Source organism: Thalassophryne amazonica, chromosome 13 (assembly GCF_902500255.1).
Source record: "Thalassophryne amazonica chromosome 13, fThaAma1.1, whole genome shotgun sequence".
In the NCBI taxonomy this organism is placed as follows: Eukaryota; Metazoa; Chordata; class Actinopteri; order Batrachoidiformes; family Batrachoididae; genus Thalassophryne; species Thalassophryne amazonica.
This window is the reverse complement of record NC_047115.1, coordinates 77,422,423-77,447,503: the sequence shown is the minus strand read 5'-3', so window position 1 is coordinate 77,447,503 and position 25,081 is coordinate 77,422,423. Positions and strand designations below refer to the sequence as shown.

The window sequence follows — 25,081 nt, the reverse complement described above, 5'->3', positions numbered from 1 at the left end:
GCTCCCATTTTGTATGAGATGAACTCAAAGATCCAAAACGTTTTCCACATACACAATATCACCATTTCCCTCAAATATTGTTCACAAACCAGTCTAAATCTGTGATAGTGAGCACTTCTCCTTTGCTGAGATAATCCATCCCACCTCACAGGTGTACCATACCAAGATGCTGATTAGACACCATGATTAGTGCACAGGTGTGCCTTAGACTGCCCACAATAAAAGGCCACTCTGAAAGGTGCAGTTTTGTTTTATTGGGGGGGATACCAGTCAGTATCTGGTGTGACCACCATTTGCCTCATGCAGTGCAACACATCTCCTTCGCATAGAGTTGATCAGGTTGTCAATTGTGGCCTGTGGAATGTTGGTCCACTCCTCTTCAATGGCTGTGCGAAGTTGCTGGATATTGGCAGGAACTGGTACACGCTGTCGTATACGCCGGTCCAGAGCATCCCAAACATGCTCAATGGGTGACATGTCCGGTGAGTATGCCGGCCATGCAAGAACTGGGATATTTTCAGCTTCCAAGAATTGTGTACAGATCCTTGCAACATGGGGCCGTGCATTATCCTGCTGCAACATGAGGTGATGTTCTTGGATGTATGGCACAACAATGGGCCTCAGGATCTCGTCATGGTATCTTTGTGCATTCAAAATGCCATCAATAAAATGCACCTGTGTTCTTCGTCCATAACAGACGCCTGCCCATACCATAATCCCACCGCCACCATGGGCCACTCGATCCACAACATTGACATCAGAAAACCGCTCACCCACACGATGCCACACACGCTGTCTGCCATCTGCCCTGAACAATGTGAACTGGGATTCATCCGTGAAGAGAACACCTCTCCAACGTGCCAAACGCCAGCGAATGTGAGCATTTGCCCACTCAAGTCGGTTATGACGACGAACTGGAGGACGACGAGCATGCAGATGAGCTTCCCTGAGATGGTTTCTGACAGTTTGTGCAGAAATTCTTTGGTTATGCAAACCAATTGTTTCAGCAGCTGTCCGAGTGGCTGGTCTCAGACGATCTTGGAGGTGAACATGCTGGATGTGGAGGTCCTGGGCTGGTGTGGTTACACGTGGTCTGCGGTTGTGAGGCTGGTTGGATGTACTGCCAAATTCTCTGAAACGCCTTTGGAGACGGCTTATGGTAGAGAAATGAACATTCAATACACGAGCAACAGCTCTGGTTGACATTCCTGCTGTCAGCATGCCAATTGCACGCTCCCTCAAATCTTGCGACATCTGTGGCATTGTGCTGTGTGATAAAACTGCACCTTTCAGAGTGGCCTTTTATTGTGGGCAGTCTAAGGCACACCTGTGCACTAATCATGGTGTCTAATCAGCATCTTGATATAACACACCTGTGAGGTGGGATGGATTATCTCAGCAAAGGAGAAGTGCTCAGTATCACAGATTTAGACTGGTTTGTGAACAATATTTGAGGGAAATTGTGTATGTGGAAAAAGTTTTAGATCTTTGAGTTCATCTCATACAAAATGGGAGCAAAACCAAAAGTGTTGCATTTATATTTTTGTTGAGTGTGTATTCAGTTGAATACACCACAAAGACAAGATATTTAATGTTCAAACTGATAGACTTTTTGGTTTTTGTGCAAATATTTGCGCATTTTGAAATGGATGCCAGCAACACGTTTCAAAAAAGCTGGGACGGGGCAACAAAAGACTGGGAAAGTTGATGAATGCTCAAAGAACACCTGTTTGGAACATTCCACAGGTGAACAGGTTAATTACAAACAGGTGAGTGTCATGATTGGGTATAAAATGAGCATCCCTCAGCCGCTCACAAGCAAAGATGGGGCGAGGATCACCACTTTGTGTACAACTGCATGAAAAAAATAGTCCAACAGTTTAAGAACAATGTTTCTCAACGTTCAGTTGCAAGGAATTTAGGCATTCTGTCATCTGCAGTCCATAATTTAATCAGAAGATTCAGATAATCTGGAGAACTTTCTACACATAAGCGGCAACGCCGAAAATAAACACTGAATGCCCGTGACCTTTGATCCCTCAGGCGGCACTGCATTAAAAACCGACATCATCGTGTAAAGGATCTTACCACGTGGGCTCACGAACACTTCAGAAAACCATTGTCAGTTAACACAGTTTGTCGCTACATCTACAAGTGCAAGTTAAAACTCTACCATGCAAAGTGAAAGCCATGCATCAACAACATCCAGAAATGATGCCGCCTTCTTTGGGCCCGAGCTCATTTGAAATGGACAGATGCAAAGTGGAAAAGTGTGCTGTGGTCTGATGAGTCCACATTTTAAATTGTTTTTGGAAATCATGGACGTCGTGTCCTCTGGACAAAGGAGGGAAAAAAACATCCAGATTGTTACCAGCGCAAAGTTCAAAAGCCAGCATCTGTGATGGTATGGGGGTGTGTTAGTGCCCATGGCATGGGCAACTTACACATCTGTGATGGCACCATCAGTGCTGAAAGGTACATCCAGGTTTTGGAGGAACACATGCTGCCATCCAAGCAATGTCTTTTTCAGGGACGTCCCTGCTTATTTCAGCAAGACAACGCCAAGCCACATTCTGCATGTGTTACAACAGCGTGGCTTCATAGTAAAAGAGCGCGGGTACTAGACTGGCCTGCCTGCAGTCCAGACCTGTTGCCCATTGAAAATGCGTGGCGCATTATGAAGCACAAAATACAACGGAGACCCCAGACTGGTGAATAACTGAAGTCATACATCAAGCAAGAAAGGAAAAGAATTCCATCTACAGAGCTTCAACAATTAGTGTCCTCAGTTCCCAAACGCTTAACATCATGTCATCTGGAGTGGGTACCTTTCCACTCTTCATCCTCTTCATAGCTACCCTCATTTTATTCTTACTAATCTCTTGCACTTCCCGATTTATTCTCTCATTATCATCCAGCCTTTTCTCGCTCTCATTTTCTTCATTCATCAGCTCCTCAAAATATTCCCTCCACCTTCTAAACACACTCTCATCACTTGTCAGCACTTTACCATCCACATCTGTTATTACCCTAACTTGTTGCTTATCCTTTCCAGATCGGTTCTTTTTTGTGTAGTGTAGTGAGAGGAGGAGGAAGACAAAACAAACTGTATGAGAAAAAACTACTAACAAATGCAAAAATTGCTAGTAATAATAATAATTTATTTTTCCCTAGAATGAATATGAACAAATCCCCTGTTTCTCATGTAAGTACTTACAACAGAAGATCATATTAAATGAGATCTTTGCAAAGTTGGAAACTGAAACATGGATTTGTGGTGATCCAGGTCCAGGAACACCCAGGTGATGATGAGTATGAAATTTGTGATCCAGATGATAACAGTGAGTATTGTGTCATGCCACACGTGGCTGGTTTTCTTTTTCTTTTAATTTCATAACACATCCAACTGAGAGGTTCTATGGATCATTCTAGCTTGTTTAACAAAAATAAAATAAAATACAACATTGCTGAATGTGCACCCTCTACAAATTGCCCCTCACTGACTTTACTGAAGTTGAATATTTACTGTATTTTAAAAAGTGCATATAAGCTAAATGAATTTTTAAAAAGTCTTTTCAGAGTATTTTATTTATTAGTTCTTACAATAAAATGTTACGTCACAGCAACCTCTAATTTTACCGTGTGCTCTTCTAGGTTCCAGCTCTCAATCGACGAATGACCGTCCCCCAGTGCGACCCAAACCTTTGCCCAGAGAGTAAGTATCTGACAACTCTGCTAAAACCTCAGTGTTATAAACCTCTTATGTCTTACATATTCTCTGTTTTTCTCAGTAGGTCACCAAAACCACCACATTTAAGACCGGTATGACTATTTTGTAATAAAGCATTGAGCTAATTCAGCTAATCCTGAATGCTTGTTCTAAATAACACAAAGGGACTGATTACATTTAGGACTGATTTAGGACTGATTAGACTCCTTTCTGTATATAGGTCAAAAAATGTACCCAAAAGTACTCTGAAATATGAATGCCAGGAAATGGTTTTAATGGGAAATAATGGTGTTTTTCTCATTTCATTTCTCATTAAAGTTTGTTCTGCAAGATGTTAAAGTCCAGGAAAAATGTCGCAGTTGACCCTAATTCAGAGAACAAAAATCGTTGAGTTCTGTGCAACGCATCCTAAGGGCTGACTTGCATCTCTTTCCATACAAATTCAGTCTCAGCGCAAACATACTCCCCAGCAAATGGCAAGGAGACTTGAATTTGCTAAGTTTCTGGAAAACTGGAGACGGATGATTTATTTCTTAGGAAACTTCAGGCAAGGAGGTTACATTGATCATGTAGTATAAAAGATAAAGGACTAAAATATCAAAAAGGAAAGACTGAACTAAAAACTGTGGAGTGGGGAGAAAAATGACATGCTTCAGCCACATGGTCATGCAGAAAATGTCTGATAATATTGATTGTTTTTTCTGTGCTGTCAATATACTTTTGGGTCCATTTTTTTTTTTAGACACCCTGTATTCTGTTGATGCTAAACTAACAATATTTGATGCTTAAAATGGTTAAACGTGACTTTTTTTTTTTTTTTTGCAGAAGCCAGATTTAAAACCAAAAGAATGTAAGTACAAAATACATGCATTCACTGACATATAGTGTGCAAATGGATGTACAACATGTGTACATTATTAGTCATATTAAACTGAAGGTTTGGAGGTTGTTTGTTCTGTTCAGGTCAGGACAGATGTGGTTTTTAGTGTAATATTGATAGTGATATTGATAGTTGCTAAAAGTAACTAATATGTATATGCTGAAGAGTGAAGCTCTTCAGCATCTCACCATGTCAGACTTTTTTTTTTTTTTTTGAGTAAATGCTTTGGTGGAGCAGGAAAATGGCTAAAAACCTTTCAGCTTCTGGGGGAGCTCTGCCCCCAGTCTCCCCTAATTACATGCCGCTTTAAGCATTTTTTTTTTAATGTAGATGTAAATTAATATTTAAAGTTTTCAGCTAGTTGACAGTAGGGCTGTACAACATGGCCAAATTATCATATCTCAATATTGTCATATCAATATGATATACGATATGACTATGATTTCACACAAAGTGCAGCAACAGTGAAAATTAAACATTCTTATATAAAACAGTAATAATACCACACTCATTTTGCACTCATCATAAGGTTAGGACACTGTGCCCTCCAAAAGTATTGGAACACTTTGTATTTCACACATTATATGTTGGATGTTGCTGACATTAATGAGCGAAGCTCTTCACTATCTGTGTATATATCATCAAACAATAATTTAAAATTGAATAATGTTACAGAACCTACCATCGGTTTGAGACTTTTTACGACAGTGTTGTCTGGTTTATGGCTTTGTCTACCATGGGCAGATTTTTTTTGTGCCATTTCTGGTTTGTGGCTTCGTCTCCCATCAGTTTGTGGCTTTTTATGACCATGTTGTCCGGTTTGTGGCTTTTTCCCCAATGGGCAGATTTTTTGTGCCATTTCCGGATTGTTTTGTGCCATTTCTGGTTTGTGCCTTCGTCTAATCAAAGTAATGTTTAATATTTTTTAAATTAATTCTAGTTTAGTGATACTGTGACATTGAGGGTACTGTATTAACAGCATGTCACAAGCGTTTTAGGGCACGTCAAGTTCCAGTTGCAGTCAAGATAATGGATGAAAAAGTGTTGACTGTATCATCTTCATTAGTCAAGTGCAAATTGTGTACTGAAGCCAGTCAGAGGGTCACCAGTCATTGTGGTGCACAAAACTGTGGAATTAAGTTTCCTTTTAACTTTTTACCTCTCCATTTTTGCCAGTAGCCATGGCGTAGTAGTAGTAGTAGTAGTAGTAGTAGTAGCAGCATTACTAGTAGTAATAGCAGCAGTTGTCTCTTCTTGAGGCAGCTTTAGTCGCATCGTAGGAGTTCTCTGGAACTGGAATCTGGATCGGTGGGAGGTGATAGCTTTGTTGGTGAAGATGAAGTTTTCATTTGATTCAGTCTGAATCACAGCTGCCTTGGGGCGGGTAACCGGCTAGTTTTAAGCTGTTGTGTCAAAGCACAGGTTGTCACATTTGTCTTCAAAACATGTTTAATGTCCTGACCACTCCCTTTTGGGAGATTTTCCATTAGATATTTTATTTTAATGTTAACATTTGTCGGGTGGCTCTAAATTGACCGTAGGTGTGAGTGAGCATGAAAATGTGTTTGTCTATATGTGGCCCTGCGATAAACGGCAACCTGTTCAGGGTGTACCCCACCTCTCGCCCAGTGACTGATAGGCTTCAGCTCCCACGTGACCATTAACTGGAATAAACGGGGTATAGAAAATTAATGAATAATTTTTGTGTATATTTCAGTTTCACTGTCTGATACTGTGCTATTGCACATCCCTGTATGTATGTATGTATTAGAGAAGGTCATGGTCTGGGGGAGGTGATGGTCTAGTGGTTAAGCATTGGGCTTGAGACCAGAGGATCCTTGGTTCAAATCCCACCCTGACTGGAAAATCACTAAGGGCCCTTAGGCAAGGTCCTTAATCCCCTAGTTGCTCCCAGTGTGTAGTGAGTACCTTCTATGGCAGCACCTTGACATCAGGGTGAATGTAAGGCATCATTGTAAATCGCTTTGAGCGTCTGAGACAGATGGAAAAGCGCTATATAAATGCAGTCCATTTACCATTTACATGCCGCCATAGACCCACCATATACCATATACTAGAAATACACTGTATTGGAATTTAGATGTGTTTTGTTGTTGTTTTGTTTTCTTTTTTTTGTTGTTGTTGTTGGACTAACACTCACTTTCTGGAGGTGGAAACTATGAATATGCCAGCTTTGCACTTGACCATATCTCAGTTTTAGATAAAAACGCCCACATGGGACCCTTACAGTGGCTTGCAAAAGTATTCAGCCCCTTGGTATTTCACGTATTTTAATTTGTTTATGGCATTTCAAATACATACAAATAATACAAAGCATTAAATCTAGGCTTGCATCTCAGATGTGCCTTCTGGCAAATTGTAGCTGAACTTTCAGGTCTTCTTTTTAATAAAACTCTCCTCTATACCACGTCATCACAAAGCTGTTTAACTGGGGATACAAAATGGGTGTCTTGGTGGCTTTCCTCACTCTTCACCTTCTTGCACAGTCACTCAGTTTTTGAGAATGTCTACTCCACACAGACTTGCTATAGAGTGCCATACTGTTCATAACTGATGTAATTAAAGTTCAAGAAATACAGTGAGGAAAATAAGTATTTGAACACCCTGCGGTTTTGCAAGTTCTCCCACTTAGAAATCATGGAGGGGTCTGAAATTTTCATCTTAGGTGCATGTCCACTGTGAGAGACACAATCAAAAAAAAAAAATCTGGAAATCACAATGAATGATTTTTAATAATTTATTTGTATGTTACTGCTGCAAATAAGTATTTGAACACCTACCAACCAGCAGGAATTCTGGCTCACACAGACCTGTTAATTTTCTTTAAGAAGCCCTCTTATTCTGCACTCTTTACCTGTATTAATTGCACCTGTTTGAACTTGTTACCTGTATAAAACACACCTGTTCACACACTCAATCAATCACACTCCAACCTGTCCACCATAGCCAAGACCAAAGAGCTGTCTAAGGACACCAGGGACAAAACTGTAGACCTGTACAAGGCTGGGATGGACTACAGGACAACAGGCAAGCAGCTTGGTAAAAGACAACAACTGTTATGATTATTTATTAGAAAGTGGAAGAAGCACAAGATGACTGTCAATCTCCCTCAGTCTGGGATTCCATGCAAGATCTCACTTTGTGGGGTAAGGATGATTCTGAGAAAGCTCAGAACTACACAGGAGGACCTGGTCAATGACCTGAAGAGAGCTGGGACCACAATCACACAGATTACATTACTAACACATGATGCTGTCGTGGTTTCAAATTCTGCAGGGCAGCAAGATCCCCCTGCTCAAGCCAGCACATGTCCAGGCCCATTTGAAGTTCACCAGTGACCATCTGGATGATCCAGAGGAGGCATGGGTGAAGGTCATGTGGTCAGATGAGACCAGAATAGAGCTTTTTGGAATCAACTTCACTTACCATGTTTAGAAGATGAGAACAACCCCAAGAAAACCATCCCAACCGTGAAGCATGGGGGTGGAAACATCATAGTCTGGGGGTGCTCTTCTGCAAAGGGGACAGGACGACTGCACCGTATTGAAGGGAGGATGGATGGGGTCATGTATTGCGAGATTTTGGCCAACAACCTCCTTCTCTCAGTAAGACAAGTGAAGATGGGTCATGGCTGGGTCTTCCAGCATGACAATGACCCCAAACACACAGCCAGGGCAACTAAGAAGGGGCTCCATAAGAAGCATTTCAAGGTCCTGGAGTGGCCTGGCCAGTCTCCAGACCTGAACTCAATAGAAAATCTTTGGAGGGAGCTGAAACTCCAAACCTGAAAGATTTGGAGAAGATCTGTATGGAGGAGTGGACCAAAATCCCTGCTGCAGTGTGTGCAAACCTGGTGAAAAACTACAGGAAACGTTTGACCTCTGTAATTGCAAATAAAGGCTACTGTACCAAATATTAACATTGATTTTCACAGGTGTTGAAATACTTATTTGCAGCAGTAACATACAAATAAATTATTAAAAAAAAAAATCATACATTGTGATTTCCGGATTTTTTTTATTTTTGTTAGATTATGTCTCTAACAGTGGACATGCACCTAAGATGAAAATGTCAGACCCCTCCATGATTTCTAAGTGGGAGAACTTGCAAAATCGCAGGGTGTTCAAATACTTATTTTCCTCACTGTATTCAGCGACTTGGAAATGTTCATGCATCCATCCCCTGACTTGTCTGATGAAAACTGGCAATTAAACTGATTATTTACAAGTATTATACCAAAGAGGCTGATTACTTATGCAACCCATCATCTTGGCTTTTATATTTTTAATTAATTTATATCAAGTGGTAGAGATTTACTTTCAATTCGAGTCTAAGGAAGATCATTTTAGAAATTTTTATTTTAAGAAGCCTGGTTTACTTTTTGTATTTGAAATGTCATAAACAACTTAAAATGCATGAAATACCAAAGGGCTGAATACTTTTGCAAGCCACTGTATGTGCTATTTAAAGAATGTGAGCGGTGTATATGAAAATGTCAACTTTACTGGGTGGAAACTAGCAACGACACCAGCACTGTGTTGTGTGCTGCTTTCCAGCGAGTGAAAGATATCACTCTTAGTCTATTTCCTTAATGCAAAACAGGTTTGTTGCAACGGCAAAAACAGGAAAATATGACTTTCAGTATACTCTTAATGTACATAATGAAACATCATGGGTTAACATAGACACTGGCTGAGGGCAGTATTTTGGGAACAGTGGACACCAAGTTATCCATGTTGGTCCTTTGCTGGCCTTTCTGTTTACCACTGAGACGTTCAGGAGCAGTGTTTCCACAGTTACTTTGAAAAGCTACATTATTAGTTAGTTACTTTTTACAGTTACATTTTACACTTACTTTAAACAGTTACTTCATTAGCAGTTGCGGACAACTAATCGGGAGCTGCTGAATGTAACTAATGAAGTAACTAGTAATCTAACTTGGTTATTTTTAAGATTTAGTACTCAGCAAAGTAACATTACTATTAGTTACTTTGCAATAGTTACTTTGCTGATTAGTTACTTTGCTGATTACTTCATCTTAAGAGTAGCCAACTTAGATTACTAGTTACCTTATTGGTTACATTACATTAGTTATAAAGTTGTGCACAGCTGCTAATGAAGTAACTATAAAGTATCTTTTCAAAGTAACTATGGCAACACTGTTCTGGAGAGATTCAGGCACGATCAGAGAGCTGATTGATTCCCCACATTGGAGTCTTTGTAGATCCAGTTTTGTCTCTGATTGTGATGTAGTGATGCAATCAGGAAGCGTTGTCTTATGTCGTGTCCGTACATGTGATTTGGCAAGGCATGGTGGTAGACATCTACAGATGGAATCTCATTTCACGCTGCATGAAAGAGAGTTTGAGGCCTTGATGTGATGCGTGTCCCTTAATCAATCAATCAATCAATCAATTTTTTATATAGCGCCAAATCACAACAAACAGTTGCCCCAAGGCGCTTAATAATGAGTGTAACACATTGTCCTGTCTTCAATTTTAATTTAAGAAATATCAAATATGGTTTCATCGTGTCTCATTTTGCAGGCCGAACACTTCCAGTGATCCACACGGACCACAATCCTCATCCCAAAACACATTCACTCGACATGAAACGACCAATGTAAGAAACACAGCACACAGTTTCACGCTCAACCATATGCTCTAATGTTCTGGTTGCATTGAAACAGTTTGGCATTTACATTGTTTTCATTGCATTTGTTGCCTGTTTTACAGCATTCCTATTCCACAGTTGTTCAAGCCCCACAGTAAGTTTGACTGGTAGCTTCTTTATGTGATGTAGGTTTTAAAGATACAATCCTTAAAGCTACTTTCTAAACTACAATCTCATAATTCCAGTGTGTGTTTTGTAGTCTCCAGCCAAACTGAAACAGGGCGTGTTGGTGTTGACATTGGACTGTTAGATGAAGATAAGGTGAGCCTTTCGAACACTTAACTTCTAAATTGTAACAAATTGTAATCTTTCCCAGTTCTTTATGTAATATATTGCCCTTTACCAAAAACCAAATCGTTATATTCCTCATTTTGAATTTATTGAAAGTCATGTTGAAAAACAGGCCTGGGTCTCCACAGACTGACTCCATCTTGTGAAAGTCCATGAACGTGGCTTGTACAACACTTTTATACAATGTGGGTGTTACAGTGGGTGTGGTTTAGTCTCACAATTCTAATGTTACTGGCTCTCACAGACAGGGGGAGCCCTCCCTGATGGAAGTGAAACTTAACTCTTATGTTTAACCTCTTAACGCCTGAATTTATATAGCTGTATATAAAAAAATGTTTTGTGTGTGTTTTTGCCTTTAAGTAGATGGTAAATAATGTTGAGATAATTAATTACACTTTTGCACAAAAAATAAATAGTAATTTTGGTATTTTCGTAATAATTTATGTTATAATGTTATAATAATAATAATGGTATGTTGCAAATTTGCGACAACAGGCATACTGGTCAATTTGGTATGTTGCATATTTGAGTCAAATATTGTAGCATATATGCGACAATAGGTGTTAAGGGGTTAAACTTTAAACCAGATTTCAAGCATTTCTAAACAAATTACAAAAGCAAATACTTGATCACTAACATAAAATAAGGAATTAGCACATTATCTAACAAAATGCTACTTTAATTATGTTTATATAGCATTTTTAATTAATCTATTTATTTATGTATTTATTTTTGTCTTTTGTCATGTTTTCAGGAGGCAGGTGTCTATAACAAGCCATGGTATGCAAGAACATGTGATCGCAAGACTGCTGAACATCTCTTGATTCAGTCAAATAAAGTGAGACTCTCACTATCGCGCTCATAACATTATGACACAGGCATTGCCGGGGTGGTGGCCAAGTGGTTAGTGCACTTGGTTTCAGTACGGAGGGTTCCTGATTCAAACTCCACCCCTGCCACATTTCTCCATGTAATATGGAGTTGTGTCAAGAAGGGCATTTACACTTGTGCCAATTCAACATGAAGATCCACCTCAGTGTGGCGACCCGGAGTGAAAACAAGGAACAGTCGAAGGGACTTACTTTTTTAACATTGTTGTTACACGGTCATCCTTGAAGAAATCCTGTAAACTAGTTTAGGTTAGGGAAGAGGGGGTGGACTATCAGCCCAGCCGAGTGTAGGCCACAAATGGGCCCATTGCTCCCCCCAAAATGAACCTTCTTAGTTAACCTTTTGGTACCTTTGATAAAGGATACCAGGTTTCTTAACTTTAGTTTCCTAATCTGGTCAGGTTCCAAAATAAAGGAACCCAAAAACCTTTGCCTCAGTCTACCCCCTTGCAGGACACTAGCCCAAAAAGTGGAGAGACATCTCAGGTTCCTCCCCACAGGCTGTACATGTAATCACCTGTTGGAGTCTCATTACCATTATATGTCTGATCTGTGAGAGTGCCAACCACTGTACGTATTATACTTCTAGGCAGGCCAACTAGCTCCCTGGAAAACCTTACGTTTGGTCCTTCCATGAGCTGTCTTGCCTGCATGCAGTCACTCAAGCACAGGGCAGAGGGCGGTCCTCTGCACAGTAGTTGACACCCCTACATTGAGCTCTGGGCCCACAAATTTAGTTGAGTTCCCTGATGTGTGAGCCGGTCCGCTGTCTCATTACCCGAAATGCCTGTATCACCAGGTACCCACACTACAACTACATCATTAATGTTTCCCATTGTGTTAACTGCCTGGTCACACTCACACACCAAAGCTGAGGAGATGAGCCTCTACGCTGTTTGGCTACAGTGTGAGGAAACTAGGTGAAAACAACTCAGCTAATAAGATGGTTCAGTCCCATTTAATTATCTCTGTCAAAGCATCTCAATAATTAATTTAACATTTACTCACTAAAAATCAACTTGGAAAAAAATTGTAACATACGAGGGCTGTCCGTAAAGTATAGGTTTCAGCATTTTATCCGGATATTCCACTGTTAAAGGAGATTTTTTTAATGAAAGACGTGCAGGCGGATTGCAGCGTCGGCTCCGCGACGCTCCGCCACAGGAAAAGCACCTCTGTTGGAAGCCTTGAGGACAAGTTGGAACATGTCCAGCTGATAAACAATTTCTCATATACTCACTCCACTGAAAGCCATCAAAAGCCGCCTGGATTTTACAAATGGTTATCAACACGGAGGTGTTTTTCCTGTGCCGCCGCGCCGCGTCAGCTGCGTCCCGACGCGCGGACCCGTCCGCACGTCTTTCATTAAAAAAATCTCCTTTAACAGTGGAATATCCGGATAAAATGCTGAAACCGACTTCTTCTGAAACTTCTCTGTTCTCTCACGACGTCCTGGATCAATAGAGCCTGAAATGTGGAGGTTTTAAGCTTGAAACAGGCTGATGACGCTGCCTGAGAGCGCAGCGCGACGTCTCGCACCGTGAAAAGTCCTTAAAGCGACAGAATCACCTCAAAATCTCTCATCAGCTGTTAAAATTTTCACTGAAAACCAGCTTAATTTTTCGAACCATGTCCACTTCGATGTGTCTCACAGGTTAAGAAAAAATTTTGATCAAACAAAGCGCCAGTCTCTCAGCAACTTCTCAGACAAAGGAATTCCGACGAGGGGCTGGACGACTCCTCCCACAAGGAGTGCTCACAGGCGAATGACGTCACCGACAGGCATGGAAAAACTCACGCATGCGCACGAGGGTGCAAGCATGTCTGACGTATAAACATATGAATGAAATCCATATAGTTTTTGAAAAAATAAAAGGACCTATACTTTACGGACAGCCCTCGTATAATCTTTACAGAGCTTTTCTTTACAAGAACAGTCCTGGCACCATTTTTGCTCTCAGGTCACTTGCCAAAGTAGACTTTATGCATACAACCCCTGGCAAAAATTATGGAATCACCGGCGTCAGAGGATGTTCATTCAGTTGTTTAATTTTGTAGAAAAAAAGCAGATCACAGACATGACACAAAACTAAAGTCATTTCAAATGGCAACTTTCTGGCTTTAAGAAACACTATAAGAAATCAAGAAAAAAAGATTGTGGCAGTCAGTAACGGTTACTTTTTTAGACCAAGCAGAGGAAAAAAATATGGAATCACTCAATTCTGAGGAAAAAATTATGGAATCACCCTGGAAATTTTCATCCCCCAAATTAACACCTGCATCAAATCAGATCTGCTCATTGACATTGACCCTATGCCATGACATTGACCCTATGTGTCTTTTTGCAAGGAATGTTTTTGCAGTTTTTGCTCTATGGCAAGATGCATTATCATCTTGAAAAATGATTTCATCATCCCCAAACATCCTTTCAATTGTCCAAAATATCAACGTAAACTTGTGCATTTATTGATGATGTAATGACAGCCATCTCCCCAGTGCCTTTACCTGACATGCAGCCCCATAGGCAGTCATCTTTATAAATCTCATTGGAAAGACACCAAACAAAGGTTCCAGCATCATCACCTTGCCCAATGTAGATTCAAGATTCATCACTGAATATGACTTTCATCCAGTCATCCACAGTCCACAATTGCTTTTCCTTAGCCCATTGTAACCTTGTTTTTTTCTGTTTAGGTGTTAATGATGCCTTTTGTTTAGCTTTTCTGTATGTAAATCCCATTTCCTTTAGGCAGTTTCTTACAGTTCGGTCACAGACGTTGACTCCAGTTTCCTCCCATTCATTCCTCATTTGTTTTGTTGTACATTTTTCGATTTTTGAGACATATTGCTTTAAGTTTTCTGTCTTGACGCTTTTATGTCTTCCTTGGTCTACCAGTATGTTTGCCTTTAACAACCTTCCCATGTTGTTTGTATTTGGTCCAGAGTTTAGACACAGCTGACTGTGAACAACCAACATCTTTTGCAACATTGCGTGATGATTTACTCTCTTTTAAGAGTTTGATAATCCTCTCCTTTGTTTCAATTGACATCTCTCGTGTTGGAGCCATGATTCATGTCAATCCACTTGGTGCAACAGCTCTCCAAGGTGTGTTCACTCCTTTTTAGATGCAGACTAACGAGCAGATCTGATATGATGCAGGTGTTAGTTTTGGGGATGAAAATTTACAGGGTGATTCCATAATTTTTTCCTCAGAATTGAGTGATTCCATATTTTTTTCCTCTGCTTGGTCTAAAAAAGTAACCGTTACTGACTGCCACAATCTTTTTTTCTTGATTTCTTATAGTGTTTCTTAAAGCCAGAAAGTTGCCATTTGAAATGACTTTAGTTTTGTGTCATGTCTGTGATCTGCTTTTTTTCTACAAAATTAAACAACTGAATGAACATCCTCCGAGGCCGGTGATTCCATAATTTTTGCCAGGGGTTGTAGCACTGTCATAACAACAAAACTGAAATATTTTCACTCATTCACTCATCTTCAACCGCTTATCCAGGATCGGGTCACGGGGGCAAAAGCTCCAGCAGAGGACCCCAGACTTCCCTGTCACGGGCCACACTGACCACATCAGACTGGGGGATCCCGAGGCGTTCCCAGGCCAGTGTGGAGATATAATCTCTCCACCTAGTCCTGGGTCTTCCCAGGGTCTCCTCCCAGATGGACGTGCCTGGAACACCTCCCTAGGGAAAAATTCTCAAACATTCTTGAAAGGGTAGTTGTAAAACAGCTAACTGATCATCTGCAGAGGAATGGTCTATTTGAAGAGTTTCAGTCAGGTTTTAGAATTCATCATAGTACAGAAACAGCATTAGTAAAGGTTACAAATGATCTTCTTTTGGCCTCAGACAGTGGACTCATCTCTGTGCTTGTCCTGTTAGACCTCAGTGCTGCTTTTGATACTGTTGACCATAAAATTTTATTACAGAGATTAGAGCATGCCATAGGTATTAAAGGCACTGCGCTGCGGTGGTTTGAATCATATTTATCTAATAGATTACAATTTGTTCATGTAAATGGGGACTCTTCTTCACAGACTAAGGTTAATTATGGAGTTCCACAAGGTTCTGTGCTAGGACCAATTTTATTCACTTTATACATGCTTCCCTTAGGCAGTATTATTAGACAGCATTGCTTAAATTTTCATTGTTACGCAGATGATACCCACCTTTATCTATCCATGAAGCCAGAGGACACACACCAATTAGCTAAACTGCAGGATTGTCTTACAGACATAAAGACATGGATGACCTCTAATTTCCTGCTTTTAAACTCAGATAAAACTGAAGTTATTGTACTTGGCCCCACAAATCTTAGAAACATGGTGTCTAACCAGATCCTTACTCTGGATGGCATTACCCTGACCTCTAGTAATACTGTGAGAAATCTTGGAGTCATTTTTGATCAGGATATGTCCTTCAATGCGCATATTAAGCAAATATGTAGGACTGCTTTTTTGCATTTGCCAATATCTCTAAAATTAGAAAGGTCTTGTCTCAGAGTGATGCTGAAAAACTAATTCATGCATTTATTTCCTCTAGGCTGGACAATTGTAATTCATTATTATCAGGTTGTCCTAAAAGTTCCCTGAAAAGCCTTCAGTTAATTCAAAATGCTGCAGCTAGAGTACTGACGGGGACTAGAAGGAGAGAGCATATTTCACCCATATTGGCCTCTCTTCATTGGCTTCCTGTTAATTCTAGAATAGAATTTAAAATTCTTCTTCTTACTTATAAGGTTTTGAATAATCAGGTCCCATCTTATCTTAGGGACCTCATAGTACCATATCACCCCAATAGAGCGCTTCGCACTCAGACTGCAGGCTTACTTGTAGTTCCTAGGGTTTTTAAGAGTAGAATGGGAGGCAGAGCCTTCAGCTTTCAGGCTCCTCTCCTGTGGAACCAGCTCCCAATTCGGATCAGGGAGACAGACACCCTCTCTACTTTTAAGATTAGGCTTAAAACTTTCCTTTTTGCTACAGCTTATAGTTAGGGTTGGATCAGGTGACCCTGAACCATCCCTTAGTTATGCTGCTATAGGCTTAGACTGCTGGGGGGTTCCCATGATGCACTGAGTGTTTCTTTCTCTTTTTGCTCTGTATGCACCACTCTGCATTTAATCATTAGTGATTGATCTCTGCTCCCCTCCACAGCATGTCTTTTTCCTGGTTCTCTCCCTCAGCCCCAACCAGTCCCAGCAGAAGACTGCCCCTCCCTGAGACTGGTTCTGCTGGAGGTTTCTTCCTGTTAAAAGGGAGTTTTTCCTTCCCACTGTCGCCAAGTGCTTTTTTTTTAATTTATTTTATTGTTCTATATTTGTATGTGTTGTTTTTATTGTCTATTTATATCGTGTGAAGCACTTTGTGACCTTGGTCTGTGAAAAGTGCTATATAAATAAAGCTTACTTACTTACTTACTTGCTCACAGGGGGTCGTTTTGACCGTTGGGTTTTTCCGTAATTATTGTATGGCTTTGCCTTACAATGTAAAGCGCCTTGGGGCAACTGTTTGTTGTGATTTGGCGCTATATAAATAAAATTGATTTGATTTGATTTAGGGAGGCGCCCAGGGGGAATCCTTACCAGATGCCTGAACCACCTCAGCTGGTTCCTTTCAATGCGAAGGAGCAGCGGCTCTACTCCGAGCTCCTCATGGATCAATCAATCAATCAATCAATTTTTTTATATAGCGCCAAATCACAACAAACAGTTGCCCCAAGGCGCTTTATATTGTAAGGCAAGGCCATACAATAATTATGTAAAACCCCAACGGTCAAAACGACCCCCTGTGAGCAAGCACTTGGCTACAGTGGGAAGGAAAAACTCCCTTTTAACAGGAAGAAACCTCCAGCAGAACCAGGCTCAGGGATAGGCAGTCTTTTGCTGGGACTGGTTGGGGCTGAGGGAGAGAACCAGGAAAAAGACATGCTGTGGAGGGGAGCAGAGATCGATCACTAATGATTAAATGCAGAGTGGTGCATACAGAGCAAAAAGAGAAAGAAACAGTGCATCATGGGAACCCCCCAGCAGTCTACGTCTATAGCAGCATAACTAAGGGATGGTTCAGGGTCACCTGATCCAGCCCTAACTATAAGCTTTAGCAAAAAGGAAAGTTTTAAGCCTAATCTTAAAAGTAGAGAGGGTGTCTGTCTCCCTGATCTGAATTGGGAGCTGGTTCCACAGGAGAGGAGCCTGAAAGCTGAAGGCTCTGCCTCCCATTCTACTCTTACAAACCCTAGGAACTACAAGTAAGCCTGCAGTCTGAGAGTGAAGGGCTCTATTGGGGTGATATGGTACTACGAGGTCCCTAAGATAAGATGGGACCTGATTATTCAAAACCTTATAAGTAAGAAGAAGAATTTTAAATTCTATTCTAGAATTAACAGGAAGCCAATGAAGAGAGGCCAATATGGGTGAGATATGCTCTCTCCTTCTAGTCCCCGTCAGTACTCTAGCTGCAGCATTTTGAATTAACTGAAGGCTTTTTAGGGAACTTTTAGGACAACCTGATAATAATGAATTACAATAGTCCAGCCTAGAGGAAATAAATGCATGAATTAGTTTTTCAGCATCACTCTGAGACAAGACCTTTCTGATTTTAGAGATATTGCGTAAATGCAAAAAAGCAGTCCTACATATTTGTTTAATATGCGCTTTGAATGACATATCCTGATCAAAAATGACTCCAAGATTTCTCACAGTATTACTAGAGGTCAGGGTAATGCCATCCAGAGTAAGGATCTGGTTAGACACCATGTTTCTAAGATTTGTGGGGCCAAGTACAATAACTTCAGTTTTATCTGAGTTTAAAAGCAGGAAATTAGAGGTCATCCATGTCTTTATGTCTGTAAGACAATCCTGCAGTTTAGCTAATTGGTGTGTGTCCTCTGGCTTCATGGATAGATAAAGCTGGGTATCATCTGCGTAACAATGAAAATTTAAGCAATACCGTCTAATAATACTGCCTAAGGGAAGCATGTATAAAGTGAATAAAATTGGTCCTAGCACAGAACCTTGTGGAACTCCATAAATAACTTTAGTCTGTGAAGAAGATTCCCCATTTACATGAACAAATTGTAATCTATTAGACAAATATGATTCAAACCACCGCAGCGCAGTGCCTTTAATACCTATGGCATGCTCTAATCTCTGTAATAAAATTTTATTGTCAACAGTATCAAAAGCAGCACTGAGGTCTAACAGAACAAGCACAGAGATGAGTCCACTGTCCGAGGCCATAAGAAGATCATTTGTAACCTTCACTAATGCTGTTTCTGTACTATGATGAATTCTAAAACCTGACTGAAACTCTTCAAATAGACCATTCCTCTGCAGATGATCAGTTAGCTGTTTTACAACTACCCTTTCAAGAATTTTTGAGAGAAAAGGAAGGTTGGAGATTGGCCTATAATTAGCTAAGATAGCTGGGTCAAGTGATGGCTTTTTAAGTAATGGTTTAATTACTGCCACCTTAAAAGCCTGTGGTACATAGCCAACTAACAAAGATAGATTGATCATATTTAAGATCGAAGCATTAAATAATGGTAGGGCTTCCTTGAGCAGCCTGGTAGGAATGGGGTCTAATAAACATGTTGATGGTTTGGATGAAGTAACTAATGAAAATAACTCAGACAGAACAATCGGAGAGAAAGAGTCTAACCAAATACCGGCATCACTGAAAGCAGCCAAAGATAACGATACGTCTTTGGGATGGTTATGAGTAATTTTTTCTCTAATAGTTAAAATTTTGTTAGCAAAGAAAGTCATGAAGTCATTACTAGTTAAAGTTAATGGAATACTCAGCTCAATAGAGCTCTGACTCTTTGTCAGCCTGGCTACAGTGCTGAAAAGAAACCTGGGGTTGTTCTTATTTTCTTCAATTAGTGATGAGTAGAAAGATGTCCTAGCTTTACGGAGGGCTTTTTTATAGAACAACAGACTCTTTTTCCAGGCTAAGTGAAGATCTTCTAAATTAGTGAGACGCCATTTCCTCTCCAACTTACGGGTTATCTGCTTTAAGCTACGAGTTTGTGAGTTATACCACGGAGTCAGACACTTCTGATTTAAAGCTCTCTTTTTCAGAGGAGCTACATCATCCAAAGTTGTCTTCAATGAGGATGTAAAACTACTGACGAGATACTCTATCTCCCTTACAGAGTTTAGGTAGCTACTCTGCACTGTGTTGGTATATGGCATTAAAGAACATAAAGAAGGAATCATATCCTTAAACCTAGTTACAGCGCTTTCTGAAAGACTTCTAGTGTAATGAAACTTATTCCCCACTGCTGGGTAGTCCATCAGAGTAAATGTAAATGTTATTAAGAAATGATCAGACAGAAGGAAGTTTTCAGGGAATACTGTTAAGTCTTCTATTTCCATACCATAAGTCAGAACAAGATCTAAGATATGATTAAAGTGGTGGGTGGACTCATTTACTTTTTGAGCAAAGCCAATAGAGTCTAATAATAGATTAAATGCAGTGTTGAGGCTGTCATTCTCAGCATCTGTGTGGATGTTAAAATCGCCCACTATAATTATCTTATCTGAGCTAAGCACTAAGTCAGACAAAAGGTCTGAAAATTCACAGAGAAACTCACAGTAACGACCAGGTGGACGATAGATAATAACAAATAAAACTGGTTTTTGGGACTTCCAATTTGGATGGACAAGACTAAGAGACAAGCTTTCAAATGAATTAAAGCTCTGTCTGGGTTTTGGATTAATTAATAAGCTGGAATGGAAGATTGCTGCTAATCCTCCGCCCCGGCCCGTGCTACGAGCATTCTGACAGTTAGTGTGACTCGGGGGTGTTGACTCATTTAAACTAACATATTCATCCTGCTGTAACCAGGTTTCTGTTAGGCAGAATAAATCAATATGTTGATCAATTATTATATCATTTACCAACAGGGACTTAGAAGAGAGAGACCTAATGTTTAATAGACCACATTTAACTGTTTTAGTCTGTGGTGCAGTTGAAGGTGCTATATTATTTTTTCTTTTTGAATTTTTATGCTTAAATAGATTTTTGCTGGTTATTGGTAGTCTGGGAGCAGGCACCGTCTCTACGGGGATGGGGTAATAAGGGGATGGCAGGGGGAGAGAAGCTGCAGAGAGGTGTGTAAGACTACAACTCTGCTTCCTGGTCCCAACCCTGGATAGTCATGGTTTGGAGGATTTAAGAAAATTGGCCAGATTTCTAGAAATGAGAGCTGCTCCATCCAAAGTGGGATGGATGCCGTCTCTCCTAACAAGACCAGGTTTTCCCCAGAAGCTTTGCCAATTATCTATGAAGCCCACCTCATTTTTTGGACACCACTCAGACAGCCAGCAATTCAAGGAGAACATGCGGCTAAACATGTCACTCCCGGTCTGATTGGGGAGGGGCCCAGAGAAAACTACAGAGTCCGACATTGTTTTTGCAAAGTTACACACCGATTTAATGTTAATTTTAGTGACCTCCGATTGGCGTAATCGGGTGTCATTACTGCCGACGTGAATTACAATCTTACCAAATTTACGCTTAGCCTTAGCCAGCAGTTTCATATTTCCTTCAATGTCGCCTGCTCTGGCCCCCGGAAGACAATTGACTATGGTTGCTGGTGTCGCTAACTTCACATTTCTCAAAACAGAGTCGCCAATAACCAGAGTTTGATCCTCGGCGGGTGTGTCGTCGAGTGGGGAAAAACGGTTAGAGATGTGAACGGGTTGGCGGTGTACACGGGGCTTCTGTTTAGGGCTACGCTTCCTCCTCACAGTCACCCAGTCGGCCTGCTTTCCCGGCTGCTCGGGATCTGCCAGGGGCTAACTAACGGCAGCTAAGCTACCTTGGTCCGCACCGACTACAGGGGCCTGGCTAGCTGTAGAATTTTCCACGGTGCGGAGCCGAGTCTCCAATTCGCCCAGCCTGGCCTCCAAAGCTACGAATAAGCTACACTTATTACAAGTACCATTACTGCTAAAGGAGGCCGAGGAATAACTAAACATTTCACACCCAGAGCAGAAAAGTGCGGGAGAGACAGGAGAAGCCGCCATGCTAAATTGGCTAAGAGCTAGTAGCTACGCTAAGCTAGCGGATTCCTAAAAACACGCAAAGTGAATAATGTGTAAATAATTTAGAGGTGATTCAGCAGAAGGACTGCTTTAGTTAAGGCACGTAAAGATTACACTGGGAAACAAATCGTAATCTAGGTAACTAGATCAATCTAACTGCGCAGATTAAACAGCTAACAGATACAGAAAAACACCGCTGTGCTCCGGAACAGGAAGTGATACAATACCGCAGTGAGAGCCAACCACCAGTAGAGGCAAGCAAGAGAGGGTTAGGGCTTCTCACCCTCTCTCTAAAGGACACACCAGCCACCCTCCTAAGGAAGCCCATTTCAGCTGTTTGTACCCGCGATCTAGTTCTTTCGGCCATGGCCCAACCCCTATGACCATAGGTGAGAATAGGAATGAAGATTGACCAGTAGATCGAGAGCTTCGCCTTTTGGCTCAGCTCTCTTTTTGTCACAACAGTACGGTAGAGGAATGCAATACCACCCCTGCTGCACCGATTCTCCGGCCAATCTCCCACTCCATTGTCCCCTCACTCATGAAGAAGACTTGAACTCCTTCACTTAGAGCAAGACCTCATTCCCTACTCGGAGTAGACAATCCAGTGGCTTCCTGCTGGGAACCATGGCCTCAGATTTAGAGGTGCTGATCCTCATCCCAGCTGCTTCACACTCAGCTGTGAACCGATCCAGTGAGTGTTGGAGGTCTCAGGACGATGAAGCCAACAGCACCACATCATCTGCAAAAAGCTGAAATGTTTTATGCGTGATAATGAATCCAGACACAACAAACATTCTTTCTGTAAAAATGTATTTCTGTAAATTAAATGGAGTACCACATTTATTATAAAACCATATATACATGCATTTTATACAGTGTTAAACGAGAGTAAAAAGATCATTTGCTATTTTGACTGAAGCTTTTTTAAATCAAATCAAATCAAAATCAAATCAGTTTTATTTATATAGTGCCAAATCACAACAAACAGTTGCCCCAAGGCGCTTTATATTGTAAGGCAAAAGTCATACAATAATTACAGAAAAACCCCAACGGTCAAAACGTCCCCTATGAGCAAGCACTTGGCGACAGTGGGAAGGAAAAACTCACTTTTAACAGGAAGAAACCTCCAGCAGAACCAGGCTCAAGAAGGGGCAGTCTTCTGCTGGGACTGGTTGGGGCTGAGGGGAGAGAATCAGGAAAAAGACATGCTGTGGAAGACAGCAGAGATCAATCACTAATGATTAAATGCAGAGTGGTGCATACAGAGCAAAAAGAGGTGAATAAAAAGAACCACTCAGTGCATCATGGGAAACCCCCAAGCAGTCTAATTCTATAGCAGCATAACTAAGGGATGGTTCAGTGTCACCTGATCCAACCCTAACTATAAGCTTTAGCAAAAAGGAAAGTTTTAAGCTTAATCTTAAAAGTAGAGAGGGTGTCTGTCTCCCTGATCCGAATTGGGAGCTGGTTCCACAGGAGAGGAGCCTGAAAGCTTCTAGTCCCCATCAGTACTCTAGCTGCAGCATTTTGAATTAACTGAAGGCTTTTCAGGGAACTTTTAGGACAACCTGATAATAATGAATTACAATAGTACAGCCTAGAAGAAATAAATGCATGAATTAGCTTTACAGCATCACTCTGAGACAGGACCTTTCTAATTTTAGAGATATTGCGCAAATGCAAAAAAGCAGTCCTACATATTTGCTTAATATGCGCATTGAAGGACATATCCTAATCTCTGTAATAAAATTTTATGGTCTACAGTATCAAAAGCAGCACTGAGGTCTAATAGGACGAGCACAGAGATGAGTCCATTGTCTGAGGCCATAAGAAGATCATTTGTAACCTTGACTAATGCTGTTTCTGTACTATGATGAATTCTGAAACCTGACTGAAACTCTTCAAATAGACCATTCCTCTGCAGATGATCAGTTAGCTGTTTTACAACTACCCTTTCAAGAATTTTTGAGAGAAAAGGGAGGTTGGAGATTGGCCTATAATTAGCTAAGATAGCTAGATAGCTAAATCATCTTTTGTTTTTGTTTGTTTTTCTTTTAAAGGTCATTCTTCCTCCTGTGCTTACCAGGCAACAATACGAGTATGTATAATTGGAGGGGCACTCAGGCTCATGTTATATTTATTTATGCTTGATTTCATGAGAAGTTAATGACAATATAATAAATGGTTGAAGTAGATCATCTATCCACAGCTGGAACTGGATCAGAAATAAATAAATAAATAAAGGGTTTGTGGACTACTTCTCTAAGCTTCATGTTTTGAATAATCCTTGTGACAAACCAAACCAGTTAGTGTGTAACCAGATGACGCATCTTATTGTGGTCACCGTGGAAATGAATACCAGACTGGTCATACTTGAGACCAAGGGTTTACCAGGTCAACCAAAGGGGAATTTCTCACCAGCCAAGCGAGCAGGAAGATCTTTTCAATCTGCACTTCACCTTGTGTACATATGGTTGACAAAAATAACTTTTTGAGAAAAGATAACGAGTGCGGCCTTTATCAAAGCACATACCTCCTATTTAACCTAGTCCATATATTGTAAATTTAGGCAGGCGGTGGTGGCCAAGTAGTTAGTGCACTTGGTCTCAGTGCAGAAAGTTCCCAGTCCAAACCCCACCCCTCCCTATTTCTCCATATAATGTGGAGTTGTGTCAGGAAGGGCGTCCGATGTAAACTTGTACCAACTCAACATGTGGTTCTGCTGTGAAAACAAGGGAGCAGCCAAAGAGACATATTTACATGTATTGTAAATTTCCCAAGTAATTTGAGTCTATCAAAACATTACAGAAGCCATTATAGGAAAAAACATCTCAAAATATAACATTAGCAGAGTATGGTACTTACTTTTCCTTCCATTTTGCCTGTTTATACTTATTTGAAAACTTGCTTTTTCATTTGTTGCAATCACATTTACAGCAACGCGTACAATGCTGGGACATTTCTCACCACAGATTCCAGCTATCTGCTGCATTGTGTATGTCTGAACTTCAAAAAAATTATGTTCAAAGAATGTAGAGCTTTGTGATGTCATAAGGAATGAATGTAAACAGATAACATTAAGGTCTCACAGTAACGGAAAGAGAGAAAAGGGAAACATTTAAAGGGAATCCCAAATGGGTACATAATCTGTTTCTTGAGTTCAGAACCATCTACAGTTTTGACAAAACTGTGTTTTGTATTACCTTGGAAACAAAGAGCAATTGCATAATTATATGCACCTACAGCTGGGTGTGATTTTGTGCTCTTCCTTTTCCAGGATGGAGCATTTATGGTGAGGAAGAGCTCTGGTCAAGACACACAGCAGCCCTACACGTTAGTAGTGTTGTACAAAAGCAGAGTGTACAACATCCCAATCCGCTTTCTACAAACTACGCGGCAGTACGCACTGGGAAAAGAGAAGGCAGTAGAGGAGGTACTTTTGCATGACTTTTTATTTTGTTTGTATTTTGTTCATTGCGACTCTCTATTTCTCAAATGCACCCGCAGTACAACTAAATATTAAAAGCCG

The 25,081-nt window shown here is 40.7% G+C and overlaps 1 protein-coding gene across 3 annotated transcripts in view; it reads left to right on the top strand.

Annotated features, from left to right (window-relative positions):
* blnk (B cell linker) overlaps positions 1 to 25,081 on the top strand; it is a 164,619-nt gene that overhangs the window by 133,379 nt on the left and 6,159 nt on the right. For 2 of the 3 annotated variants that reach the window (XM_034185163.1, XM_034185165.1), the window contains 10 exons: positions 3,175 to 3,205; positions 3,287 to 3,341; positions 3,655 to 3,715; positions 3,792 to 3,822; positions 4,556 to 4,579; positions 10,171 to 10,253; positions 10,367 to 10,398; positions 10,504 to 10,565; positions 11,350 to 11,433; positions 24,830 to 24,985. In XM_034185163.1, the coding sequence (XP_034041054.1) occupies positions 3,175 to 3,205; positions 3,287 to 3,341; positions 3,655 to 3,715; positions 3,792 to 3,822; positions 4,556 to 4,579; positions 10,171 to 10,253; positions 10,367 to 10,398; positions 10,504 to 10,565; positions 11,350 to 11,433; positions 24,830 to 24,985 (619 nt within the window). Of the gene's footprint in view, positions 1 to 3,174; positions 3,206 to 3,286; positions 3,342 to 3,654; positions 3,716 to 3,791; positions 3,823 to 4,555; positions 4,581 to 10,170; positions 10,254 to 10,366; positions 10,399 to 10,503; positions 10,566 to 11,349; positions 11,434 to 24,829; positions 24,986 to 25,081 lie in introns of all 3 variants that reach the window. The other variant, XM_034185164.1, reaches the window with a different exon arrangement.